This window comes from Zalophus californianus, chromosome 11 (genome assembly GCF_009762305.2).
Source record: "Zalophus californianus isolate mZalCal1 chromosome 11, mZalCal1.pri.v2, whole genome shotgun sequence".
In the NCBI taxonomy this organism is placed as follows: Eukaryota; Metazoa; Chordata; class Mammalia; order Carnivora; family Otariidae; genus Zalophus; species Zalophus californianus.
In genome coordinates, this window is record NC_045605.1 from 580,004 (window position 1) to 593,115 (window position 13,112).

The following is a 13,112-nucleotide window of genomic DNA, read 5'->3' on the forward strand; positions in this document are numbered from 1 at the left end:
GGAATATGTTTCTGTGTTGTAAGAATAGGGATGACAATCTGGGATTTGTCCCTGTGGATTTATCTGGAAAGCAGTTGGCAGTTGGGGTATAGAGCTCAGGACAGTTTGTCTCACTTCTAATACAGTGCTCGGCACATTAAATATTTGTTGAGTGAATATTTTCCAGATATGTTCCTAATACCTGTAGGTATTTTTTAAACCATATAAGAAACATAAAATTGGAACTAAAACGTCACACGAGCCCTGCTGCGTACCACACAGACCCTGGGGACTTCCTCCTAATTGATCAGCTGGTCAACCAACAGTTCTTTTTGAGTATCAGCTCTGGGCAAGGCCTGTGCTGTTTGCTTTGGGAAAACCAGTCTCTCTCAGCGGAGAAGATAACGTGTAAGAGTGCGTCTGCGGGGCGCAGCTGCTGCCTGAGTCCGGCCTTGGTCTGGCCTCCACCGAGGAGCGAGGGGCGGGTGGGGTGTCAGCACCTGGAGGGGGTAGTGGGGGTGGGAAGTGGGAGGTGGCAGGCAGGGTGCTGGGGCCCGGGCCTGGGCTCAAAGTCCAGAGCCCAAGCTGGGGAATGGATCCTGCGGGTGGCCAGTGTCCTTCCTCTGCTTTAGGGTGGGAGGCACAAAACCCCTTTGAGGAAGATCGCTCCATTGTTGTGGGATAGTCATTTTAATGACCCGTCTGCGATTGTGCACATTATCGGTATTGAGGGTAGAACAGCACAGCAATAAAGGATTGGGGCTGGGCAGCCCGATCGCCTGCGTTCTTAGTTCTGCCCACACATGCTGTGTGACTGAGCTAGTTATAACCCCTCGTGCCTGACTTGCCTTGTCTATAAAATGGGGAAAGTAGGGCTTTCCTTCATAGGTTACTGTGAAAATTACATACATTAATCGTCTGGGCTCAGAATGGCACCAAGCACATGGCTTCAGAGTGTGTGGATTTGGGCTGTTTTCATTCTCTACTGAGGAAATATGAAAAAAATTGGGAGCTAAACTGCATAATGTAAAAAAACTGTCTTGAGTTCAGAATCGCTTTTTCATAGGTTCTACTATTACTGATTCGACCAGAGTCGGCACAAGAGGTGGGGATCGGTTCCCGTGCCCTCGGCCCTGGAGGATGTAGAGGACATGTGTGTGTACTCCGAGAATTTCTTTGGCAGCGTTTTGCACTGTAGAATGATTTGCTCACCTCACCTATTTGTAATTGTTTAATGTCTGTCGTGAAGACAGGCCCCGTGTGTCTGTGGCTCACCCGGGGGCCACCCGTGCCTGGCACGGTGACTGGCGCTTGACTGACGCCCCATATCTGTCCTCTGGGTGACTGGGAGAAGGTGGCCGTGGAGGTGTGACTGCAGGCGTGGGGAGCCGCAGGGGAGGTGGGTGAGGAAGGCCCCAGAGCATCCTCACGCTCGGCCCCACGTTCGTTCCGCACGCTGTTCCGACCCGGGCGTAGCCGCACTGGCTGGGACAAGACCCACAGCCCGGTCGAGCGGGACAGCAGTGCCCCCCGCCCCCGACCATCCAGGGGGGCAGGGTTTCTCTGCAGGGAGAAACGGGCCGTGGGGACGGGTGACAGCACAGCGGTTTGCTGGGGCTTGAGAACATTCTCCAGGAATTCCAAATGTTACTTAAGGAAAGAAGGCTCACGGGATTATAATTTGGACAATTCAAAGGGGCCTTAGGCTAAAGACCAGAGACCTTGGGACCCTGGGGTCCCGTAAGCAAAGACAATACAGAGGTAGAAATCACAGGTGGTTTGGGGGGCTCGGGTACCCCCGATGAGCTGGAGCTGAGGAGTCCTGTGCAGGACTCGCGGGTACTAACATGGGAGGCAGACTGACGTGGTCACTGGGGGCTGTGGGGACAAAACGAAGAAATGGTGATGCATAGCAGTCATTAAAGACTTCTGAGCAGGGCGGTAGCATCATGAAAGCCATATTCTGGAACAATTAGTCTGGCAGTAAGGAATTGGGGTGAAAAAAGTCCAAAGATCAAATAGAAGATTATCACAGTCATCAAAGCACAGAGTTGACCCATCTGAGTTACTAGCAAGGGGAACCTTTCTGAAGTACGTGACAATGGAATGCTCCCCAGAAAAAAATCAGACACGGCCCCAGAAACGTTAGCAATGGGGTGAATTGTGACGTGTTGAGTCTTTGAGTCACCAAGGACCGGGAAGTGGGAGCTGTGGTAGGAAGCTGTGGTTGGGGAGGGGAAATCCCTCATCCCAGCCCCGTGCTCAACCCACTTTGGTCACCGCAGCTTCGAAGTCCCTGCTCTGACAGGGGCCTGCAGGCGTCTCAAGTCAGCCCAGGAACCAGCCATGAACCAACCGGGACCCTTCTCCAGCAAGCGTCTGCGGATCGCCTGCTGCGTGCTGGGCACACTCCTAGACGCTTGCAGTTGCAGCAGGGAACGCTTCAGACAAAGTTTCTACTCTGGAGCTTCGGGTCCAGTGCCCACAACAGCGTCAGGTGCAGTAGGTACACAAAGAAACCACGACTCTCAAGTTGTCATGCTTCCCAGTCTGGTGCATGTGAAACGGTGTTTATGAGTTCAGTTGCTCACTCTTCCTGTGAGGGAGAGCGTTGTTCTGTGTATTCCCCTGGCCACGTGTGTGGATGATGCTGGGCGAGCCCAGCGCTCTGCTCTCCGCTTCTTTCGTTTGAGAGAGAACGGACGCAAACAAAAGAACAGAGCAAAGAATAAAAGGGAAGTATGTGGTCTTACAGTAAAAGCCACATTTAGCAGCGTTGGCCCTGCGGCCCAGCCACTGCCAACCCGACACCCTCCGCGTGCTGACCTGGCCCGCATGTAAAGGTCACGGCAACAGACGAGCCAAACTGGGTTGGTTTGTTGTGGGTTTTTGTTTTTTCTTTTAAGAGAAAAAATAAGTTCCTGGGCTTTAGCAAACACTGGGAATCTGCAAATTATTTTTCTTGTCTTTTTCATGACTAGAAAGGTTTGTGAGAGAAATAAAGTGAAAACCAGCTATGACAATATAAATTCTATTCAACCAGATTCTTCATCAACTGTCACCCTGTATTCCCGTAACATAGAATAAAACAGTTATTCTGCTTAAAAGTACTTCATACATAAAATGCTGGCGAGGGAACCTAGAGAGGTCGGGGCCAAGGTCCATCCATAATGAAAGGGAACTGAGGGCGTCTGGCCCGCTCAGTCCGTGGCACCTGCGACTCTTGATCTCAGCGTTGAGAGTTCGAGCCCCAGGTTGGGTGCAAAGATGACTTAAAATCTTTAAAAAAAAATAATAAAGGACAGTCCTGCAACAACACAGGGAACTAGAGGGTATTGTGTTGATGATATAAGTCAGAGAAAAGTAAGTAGCATACGATATCACATGTGGAATCTAACAAGCAAAACAAAAACTCCAGGAACAGGTTCGTAAATGCAGAGAACAAACTGGTGGTTGCCAGAGGGGAGGGGGGTCAGGAGATGGTTGGAACAGGTGACAGGACTGAGAGATCCGAACTTCCAGTCGTGGGGATGAGCCATACAGCACGGGGAGTTTGGTCGATAGAACCCTAATTATGTAGCATGCTGACAGATGGGGACTGCACTCGTCGTGGTCGGCACGGAGTGACACGTGGGATTGGCGTGAGCCTGAAACTAACCTAACGTTGTAAGTCAATATACTTCAAAAATGAACACATTTTTTAAAGTGCTTGCACATGAAAAGAAAGAACAAACTATTAAACACAAAACAGAATAGTAAAATCAAGGTAATATTTTTCTTCAGGACTTTATTGCAACAAAAAAGAGAAATGCTATTTGATCTGTTAATTGTCAGTCTCTTTATAACATGTTGGTTACTAACAGTATTGGGACAGGAATGACTACAAAGGCCTAGAAGAGGAATGGTAGTATCTACAGCCCAGAAATATAAATGATATATCGAAATAGTTCTCTTCATAGCCAGATACCTAAATGCCTCATGATGCTTTAGATTTACAAGTAAATCTTAAATATTTCTAAGTAAAAAAAAAAAAAAAAACCCAAGAGAGAATGACAGTCATAGATTGGCTCAGAGGAGGAACAATTTCGAGGCAGAGAGAAGGCCATGACGTCGAGGAGGGATTACGGATTTCCTTGAACAGAGCGGCAGAGATGCTTAGAGAAGTAGACGATCCAGCTAATGTCTGCTGGGTGCCAGGCATAGTCCCAATCCCGGGGGCGCCGCAAACAAAACACAAAATCACTGCTTCTAAAAATACACAGTCTGCTGACAAAAATATGATACAATACCTAAAGTAATTATAAATTATGATTTTTCTAGGAAATAAATCGCGAGTGATTAGTCTGTGGGGGCACCTGCCTGGCTCAGTGGGTGGGGCACGGGACTCACCTTGGAATTGCGTGTTTGAGCCCCGTGTTGGGCTTAGAGCTCGCTTAAAAAATAAGAAAAAAAAAATTTTTTTAAAAGAGTGGTTAGTCTGAGAAGACTCCTCTGAGGAGGAAACATCTGAACTGAGACATCAGCATATGAACGTTGTCTGGAAAACAGCACGTGTGCAGGGCCTGAGACAGGGGTGCGCGGAGCGCTCCCAGAGCGGACAGCTGTCCTTGGGAATGGCACAGAGCAGGCAAGAAGGAGCGGCCTGAGTCAAACTGGGGACATAGATCACACACATCTTCGAGGCCAATGAAGTGAGTTTGGAATTTAATGGTAGGGCGATGGGAGCCACTCTAGGGTCTTCAGAAAGGGAGTGCTGTGCATGTTTAAAAGAGCACTGAGGCTATCACTCGGTAGGCGGACGACGAGAAGACGAGGAATGTCAGCGTCTGGGGGGACACGAGGCCGGTTTGGGCACAGATGGCTTCGGGGAAGATGGCGCACGATGGGCCCAACTGCGGCCTCCCCCAAACCCGTATGTTGGAGTACCTCAAAATGTGACTGTGTTAGGAGATGAGGCCTTCAAAGGGGTCATGAGGTCACGTGAGGTCTTATTGGTGGGCCTTCCTCCAGTGCGCCTGGGCCTGACAGGAGCTTAGGACACAGAGACCCCGAGCGACGGCCGTGCGAGTCCAAGCTGAGGGAAACCTCGGGGGAAGGCAACCTTGCTGACACCTTGCAATTGGACTTCTGGCCTCCGGGCTGTGGGAAAATTCATTTCCGTTATCACACTCCATGATACTTCGTTATGGGAAGCCTCACTGAGTAATATACGGAGGGAAGGGAATGTATTCCAGGTGTATTTTTGGACCCAGAAACAATGTTACTTGATGGATCGAATTGGAGGTGGGGAGTGGAATAGAGAAGCCAAGGGTGACTCTCAGTTTCCTGCTTTTAGAACTTTTAGAACCAATCTACTTAAAATGTTTGAGAAAAAACAATCTTATGAACTAAAAGTGTAAGAGTTGACTGAAGGTCTTGAAATATGGAAGGAAAATGGGAATTAAATGAAATGGGATGGGGGCGCCTGGGTGGCTCAGTCGGTTAAATGATTGTCTTTGGCTCAGGTCATGATCCTGGAGTCCCGGGATCGAGTCCCACATCGGGCTCCCTGCTCGGCGGGGAGTCTGCTTCTCCCTCTGACCTTCCCCCCTCCCGTGCTCTCTCTCTCTCTCTCATTCTCTCTCTCTTACATAAATAAAGTCTTAAAAAATAAAATAAATGAAATGGGATGGGGCGCCTGGCTGGCTCAGTCCATAGAGCTGGCAACTCTTGATCTGGGGTTGTGAGTTCAAGCCCCACATTGGGCATAGGGATTCCTTAAAAAAAAAGAAGAAGAAGAAGAAGAAAGAAAGAAAGAAAGAAACAGGCTAATGTGTGTGCAAGTAAAAGCGTCATGCAAATATAAGTCATTGACGTTATCATGGTGGTGGTGTGTGATACGCTACAGTTTCAAGTGGGAGAGCACGAGTGAAAATGGCACTTGCGGGGAAAGGGTGTAGAATTCAAAAGATGGATGGGAGCAAGAAAGGCCGGATGGGGCCTGGGAGACTAGCAGGAATCAAGGTGTGAGCAGAGTAGGGTCTGATGTCTCTGCGAAGGTCAAAGGGACTGCAGACATTTCCACAGACACATGCATTTACATACACGTATACGTTCGACAGCTGGGAGCCAGAAAGGAGAGGTAACTAAAACACTGCCATTTTCTATACGGCAGCAATCTCACCTGAAGTAAGTTTCTTTAAGACCTTCTTGGGGTCAAGATCCATGCCTCGCACAATGCTTTGTACAAAAACGTAATAAATGTTGCAGAGAAGATAAGTAATCTATCATATTTTACTTTTTTTGAAAGAGAGTAGTATGGCGGGAACGGACCAGGAACCGGAAAATCTGGCTCTACCACTGCAGAGCTGTATGGCTCTGGGCCATTTAACCCAGTGCAGCCCAACAGAACTTCCTGTGATAAGGGGAATGTTCTAGACGTGTGCCGTTTCGCCCCGAAGCTACTGGCCCCCTGTGCAGTGACTGAGCCCTGGAAACGTGGCTACTGTGCTTGCGGAACTGGGTTTTCCATTTACGATGTGGCTGCAGCCGCCATATGGAATATCAAGACATCAAGTTCCGGTGTACAAAAGGGGACTCACGCTAAGCAACCTCCTTGGCTCTTACTTCAAAATGCTGTTATTCCAGCTCGACACGACAAATTCATGTGCACATTTTAAGAGTTCATATTTTGACTTCCGAAAACAAGATATCACTTGTAAAGAGTGTTAAATTTTGCACTTCACCTAGAAAATATGTAAATATTTAAATATGTAAGTGATATAAAATAAGCCCGTGAATACTGATCTTCACAAATGTTCCTCGCGTACAGATGACGTTGTGGACGACGTACCATGTTATCGTACTGTGACATTACCTGGAGAAAAACACCGGGCATGTGGAGGGGACACCGAAGCATGTTGGACGGGTCTGGAGCTGATGAAAGAGACAAGACGCCCAGTGAAGGAGGAGGAACGGGGATTGTGTAGAAAAAAAAACAGGGCAGGGCGCCTGGGGGGCTCAGTCGTTGAGCGTCTGCCTTCGGCTCAGGTTATGGTCCCAGAGTCCTGGGATCGAGTCCCACATCGGGCTCCCTGCTCCGCGGGAAGCCTGCTTCTCCCTCTCCCACTCCCCCTGCTTGTGTTCCTGCTCTCGCTGTGTCTCTCTGTGTCAAATAAATAAATAAAATCTTTAAAAAAAAAAAGAAAGAAAAAAGACAGGGCAGACTTATAAATTGTATTCAAGTGTACAGTTACTAGAGATGGTGTCCAGATGTTCTCCAATATCTCCAATAAAGATACTGAGGCACTGTCAGAGAGTTAGGCATATTAAATTCTCAAAAGGAATTTAGTTTTTAATGGCTTTTTAAAAACATTTCTTGTGCCACATATCATGTTGAAGAGAGGCGTATGTTGAAACAATAGCCACAGAACGTTAAAACTGTGAACAAATTGGAATCACAACTTAACGGATCTTTTAATATAGGATTGATTGTCAGCTTTCAGGTAAGATTCAAGACATTAATTTTTGAGATCCTTTACAACATGATTTTTTTCAATTATCGAATGCATATTCTATGCTAGATTTTGCTATTTATAGAATAAATAAGATTAAGGGGATAGTTATCTATAAGACAGTGAAGATATTTACCTTGCATGTTTACAAAGCATGATACTATTTAGAGAACAAAAACAGAATGTGGAGTATAATATAAAGTAGTGGTTCTTAAACATTAGTATGAATCAGAACCACCTACAGGGGCTTGTTAAAACCACTTGCTGTGTCCCCCTCCAGCGTCTCAGTAGGTCTGGGTTATGGCCTGAGAACTTACATGTCTTAACAAATTTTCAGTGATGCTGATGGGGACCACACCTTGAACCACTAGTAGAGAACATAATATACTTCGTATTTTTAGAAGTCACCTTTCCATCCTTAGAATAGTTTAGTAAACTATAGTAAATGAGCTCCAGTAGCCTTGCCTTTCAAGCCGGGGTGTGGAAAGTGCACACTCTGTACCATGCACAGCCCTGGAAAGGCTCTCTGGGGCCTCCAGGACACGCCCCATGTGGGTCTGCCCTGAGCCTGGAGGGCTTCGGACTTGAAAATTCTTCACATCTAACTCTCAGGACTAACTTTAATTTCTCCCATATGGATTACTTCAGCTAGATTTTAGAATAAAAGAAACATGATTTAAATGATTTTTTTTTAAGTAGGCCCCATGCGCCCCATGTGGGGCTCGAACTCACGACTCTGAGAGTCTCTTGCTACCGACCCTCAGGTGGCTGGGCGCCCCTAATCTCGGGATTCTTAATCCTCATGATGCCGTAATAAAAACACATTCATTCTCGTTATTTTGTGTGCTCTTCATTACCATCCTGCAAAATAGGCATTATTATACTGATTATTGCCCAGGCCTGGCACATCATCAGCGCTGCAAGTACACGCACAAACCTGTCCTCAGAGTTGCGCCTGCTGAGCCGCATGCACCCTGAGCATCAGCAGCAGGATCCAGAAACAGAAGAGAAGGCGCCCAAGCTGTGAGTGCACAGGGTCATTTTTCCTAAACAACTCCTTTTTTGCAACAAGAGAATTTGTGTCTTCATACTTTCAATCTGACTTCCCAGCGATCAACCCAACTTTGTCCTTAACATTTTTTTTAAGACTTTATTTATTTGAGAGAGAGAGCATGAGTGGAGGCAGAGGGGGAGGGACACACAGACTCCTGGTGAGTGCAGACCCCGCGATGTGGGGATTCCCTCCCAGGACCCCCGAGATCATGTATGAGCTAAGCCCAAGTCAGATGCCTCACCGACTGAGGCACCCAGGTGCTCCTGCCCTTAACATCGAGCATATCGCCATAAACCACTACTTATTGGTCAATAGAAATAAATGAAATTTTCCTGAAATGACGGGGTTCCTACACCACTTTATCATCCTGCGAGCATAAATTTGTCAATAACCCTTTTGAACTGCCTGAAATTAAGTACAATCTTCCTGGCGGAGAGTTTGAGCTCTGGAATCAGAAATGTGGATTCAGAGGTAGCCCTACCTACCAGCACTGCAACTCTGGGCAAGTTATTTGACTTCTCTCTGCCTGTTTCTTCATCTAGGAGAGGTTTTTAATTTTAATTTTTAACTTTAAAGGGGTGTTATTGGGGCGCCTGTGTGGCTCAGTCAGTGAAGCATCTGTCTTCAGCTCAGGTCATGATCCCAGGGTCCTGGGATCGAGCCCCACGTCGGGCTCCCTGCTCAGGGGGAGTCTGTGTCTCCCTCTCCTTCTGCTCCCCCTGCTTGTGCTCTCTCTCAAATTAAAAAAAAAAATACTGTGAAGCTTAAAGTGGCAATGGAAGTTATGTTGCCACATGATCACAGAATTAAAAAAAAAATCTTAAAAAAAAAGAGAGAAGCTGACTGCAGATACAAGGAAACACAATTAGAGACCATAAATATGGGGTGGCACCAATCCATTCCCCGGTGAGATTCCCTCCAGTTGTCCCTGAGAACCTGGGCGTAGCCAGGCTCTCTCAAGGCTGCGCTGCGCGAGGGCTGGACACTTCCTCTTTTTAAGCCCCTAGTATATTCAAACATGCTGGAATGCCAAGAGACAGTGACAAACACAGGGTATGTTTCAAATGTTCACATTTAGCAAATTAATACTTTTAACATGCAATGATTTCAATCCAATATAACCGTATCCACAGGTATACCAGATGATTACAGATTTCATCTAAAATAGGACAAAGTTTAGAGTTGTACAAAGAGTGCCTTCTCGCAATTGTGTAGATACACCTCTGGGATGATGGTATAACCTCACTTGCACACAAGGTCAAAGCTTTGATTGAAGCTTTTAATGAGTGTGGGGCTTGGCCTCCCGTAAGCCTTGGTATTGGAATGGAAAAGACAGATGACCGGACTCTGGTTTAACAGATCCAGTTCGCAGAAATATACAGGGCATGGAATGGAGGGCAGAGATGATTATGACAGGTTGAAGCAATGACTTATTTATTTTATTTTATTTATTTGAGAGAGAGTGCGCACGCGCATGTGAGGGGGGGGGCCGAAGGAGAGGGAGAGCGAGAATCTCAAACAGACTCCCCGCTGAGCTCAGAGCCCAATAGGAGCTCCATCCCAGGACCCTGAGATCATGACCTGAGCTGAAATCAAGAGTCAGCTGCTTAACTGACTGAGCCACCCAGGCGCCCTGAGTTATGATTTCTCAGCTGAATTGGGAAAGAAGTGGAAACAAAAGGGAGTGAAATGTTGGTAGAAAAGAGATTAACACCCAGTGAGGTGTGAGTGAGGAAACCAGGGACCCCAATGGCTAGTAAGGGAGTGGTACCACAGAGACTGATCTCACAGCGGAGGTATTTCTCGGGGGGGGGGGGGACAGAGTGTGAACATAGGAGCTGGAGCCTCCCCTGTACTGGAAAGTGCATGTCCTTCTAAGACTAGCGCTTTGAGATGGTGATCCGCATGGACGCATGGACGCTGAAAATCAGGGCCTTTTTATAAAGAGGACTCCCTGTCTCCAGGTGCCTTAAGCTGGTAATTGCTCCAAAAGTAGGGCTGGGGAGAAGGAGAGGGGACAAGGGGTTGAATACATGTCATCTTTATCCCTTACTAACCTGTGACCGAAATTTTATAGATAAGAAGTAGTAAATTACAAAATCTTGGGCGGTGCTATAGAGGTCCTTATAGGACATGAAATCACTCCAAAGAGCCTTTCAATCCACTTATCAAGGTAATTGTGTTCTCCATGTAAGGGCAGGTGTAACAATATTGAACAAAGCAGTGTTTGCCATACCCTAAGCCCTTGAATTGCTGCATTCCCAGCAGTAAGTGCTCTAGCCAAGGAACAGCTTCCTTCAAGTCCTAGGTTTTCTAGCACTTTGCTTCTTAAAAAGTTTTTTTTTTCCAGTTGAAGTTTTTAATGCACAATTTCTGCATTAGGGACTGCCAATAGGGTCCCCCAGGGGGGGTTTCTGCAGAGAGACCATGTCACAACGTGCAGTCTGTGAACATGGGACAATGAGGGTCATTGACGTCCATGCAGAACTCACCACGTGCCCCAAACTGGGCTAAGTGCATACTTTTTGTCCACGGACTCATTTCAGGCCCCAACACACAGAGCAGGTGTCATTACCCCGACCCCCGATATTAAAGAAATTAAAGAACAGGAAATCAGTCACACGTCCGCACGTCACAACTACTACAAGTTTGTGCTTAAACGGCCTTGACATTTGGGGCTGGGGCTGCGGAGAAGTCCGAGAGGCAGTCAGGGGCTCATGGACTGCAGAGCCTTCGCGAGGAAAGCAGGGTCCAGAGCCCCTGGCTAGAATCTTGCCTTACAACCTCCAGATTTCTGGAGCCTCTCCTTCAGGCCCTGCCCTACACACAGAGGTATCCAGATCCCTGCTCAGAATTCTCCTGGGCATGTCCTGGCTGGAAGAAGAGATTATCTTTCTGTTCAGGAGACCTTTTCTTGCTCAATCCTCTTTATACATCTGCTTCACTAGCATTACAGACAAAATCATTAAAAAGCTAGATTTCTTGAGCATGGGCTAACATGGGAGCTTTAAAGTCAGAGTGCTGTCGCACAACCCTTGAATATACTAAATTCGCTCAATTGCTTAAGTGAACCGAGTTGTACGGTATGTGAATTACATCTGAATAAAGCTGCTTTAAAAAAAAAATACCAGAAGGTATGAATTCGTATGAATTTAAAAGCGAATTTCCCAGGGCGCCTGGGTGGCTCAGTCGTTAAGCGTCCGCCTTCGGCTCAGGTCATGGTCCCAGCGTCCTGGGATCGAGCCCCGCGTCGGGCTCCCTGCTCGGCGGGGGGGGGGGGGGGCCTGCTTCTCCCTCTCCCGCTCCCCCCGCTCGTGTTCCCTCTCTCGCAAATAAATAAAATCTTGAAAAATAAAAGATTAGAAAAGCACATTTCCGCGGCTGCGGCGTGATTCCAGGGGCCTCCTTGCAGGTGGGACAGGGCCCCACGGCGCAGCGGCCGCTGCGAGCCCCCCGGGCCTGGCTCCGCGTCAGGGGAGCCGAGGGTGCAGGAGGACGGGCAGGTACGCGGACGAACGCGGGCGGCCCAGCTTCAGCAGGGACTCTTTCCTGCTGTTGAGGTGGTCGCGAATTTGTTGCAAAAGCTCGACTGCCAAAAAAAAAGTTTTCACTTTTGAACAACGCCGGTTTCCTGCCCGCAGCCCCCCGCGCGGCGGGCCTGGGCTCGGGAGGCGGGGGGCCGCGCCGCGCCCGCACCTGGGCGCCGCCCGGCCGCCCCGCCTCCGCGGGGGCCGCGCGCGGGCGGCCGGGTCACGTGCGGCGGCGGCGGGCCGGGCGGGGCGGGCGGCGAGTGCGCAGGAATGCGGCGGCCCGCGGGGGAGCGTCTCTGCGCGCCGGCCGCGGACCCGGGGCGGGCGGGCGCGCAGAGGAAGGAAGGGCCGCGAGGAGGCGGGGCCGGCGGCCGCTCGGGCGGGCGGTTCTCTCAACTTTAGTTTTGGCGTCGGCGGCGAGTTTCTGTCTCAGTCGGGCGCAGCCGCCGCCGGGGAAAAGAAAGGGAGGAAGGAAGCCCCCGGAGGAAGCCGGGCAGCGGGGGAGGGGAGCGGCCGCCCGCGGCCCCGCGTCCGTCGGGGGAGCGCCGCGCCCGAGCGCTCGCCGCCCCGCCCGAGGCGCAGCGGCCGGGGGACACCGCCGGGGGGGCGCGGGCGGGCCTCTGCGGCGCAGCCTCCCCCCCGGCCCCGGCCCCGCGGGCGCCCGCAGCTCGGACCCCGGGCGGAGCCGTCGTAGCCCGCGTCGTCGGGGAGCATGGACCCCGGGCCGCCGCCGCAGCCGCCGCAGCCCCCGCCCGCCGCCGCGCAGGGCCAGGGGCCGCCGGCCGCGCCGCCCCCCTCGGGCCAGGGCCCCGCGCCGGCGCCCGGGCCGCCCGCGCCCCCGGGGTCGCAGGCGGCGCCGCAGGCCCCCCCGGCCGGCCACCAGATCGTGCACGTCCGGGGGGACTCGGAGACCGACCTGGAGGCGCTCTTCAACGCCGTCATGAACCCCAAGACGGCCAACGTGCCCCAGACCGTGCCCATGAGGCTGCGGAAGCTGCCCGACTCCTTCTTCAAGCCGCCGGAGCCCAAGTCCCACTCCCGCCAGGTAGGCGCCCC

General features: G+C 50.1%; 1 protein-coding gene across 9 annotated transcripts in view; it reads left to right on the forward strand.

Annotated features, from left to right (window-relative positions):
* Positions 1 to 12,366: 12,366 nt before the first annotated feature.
* The window catches only part of YAP1 (Yes1 associated transcriptional regulator), a 111,710-nt gene continuing 110,964 nt past the window's right edge, over positions 12,367 to 13,112 (forward strand). For 6 of the 9 annotated variants that reach the window (XM_027578280.1, XM_027578279.2, XM_027578282.1 and 3 more), the window contains exon 1: positions 12,769 to 13,101. In XM_027578280.1, the coding sequence (XP_027434081.1) occupies positions 12,769 to 13,101 (333 nt within the window). Of the gene's footprint in view, positions 13,102 to 13,112 lie in introns of all 9 variants that reach the window. The other 3 variants (XM_035722682.1, XM_035722681.1, XM_035722680.1) reach the window with 2 other exon arrangements.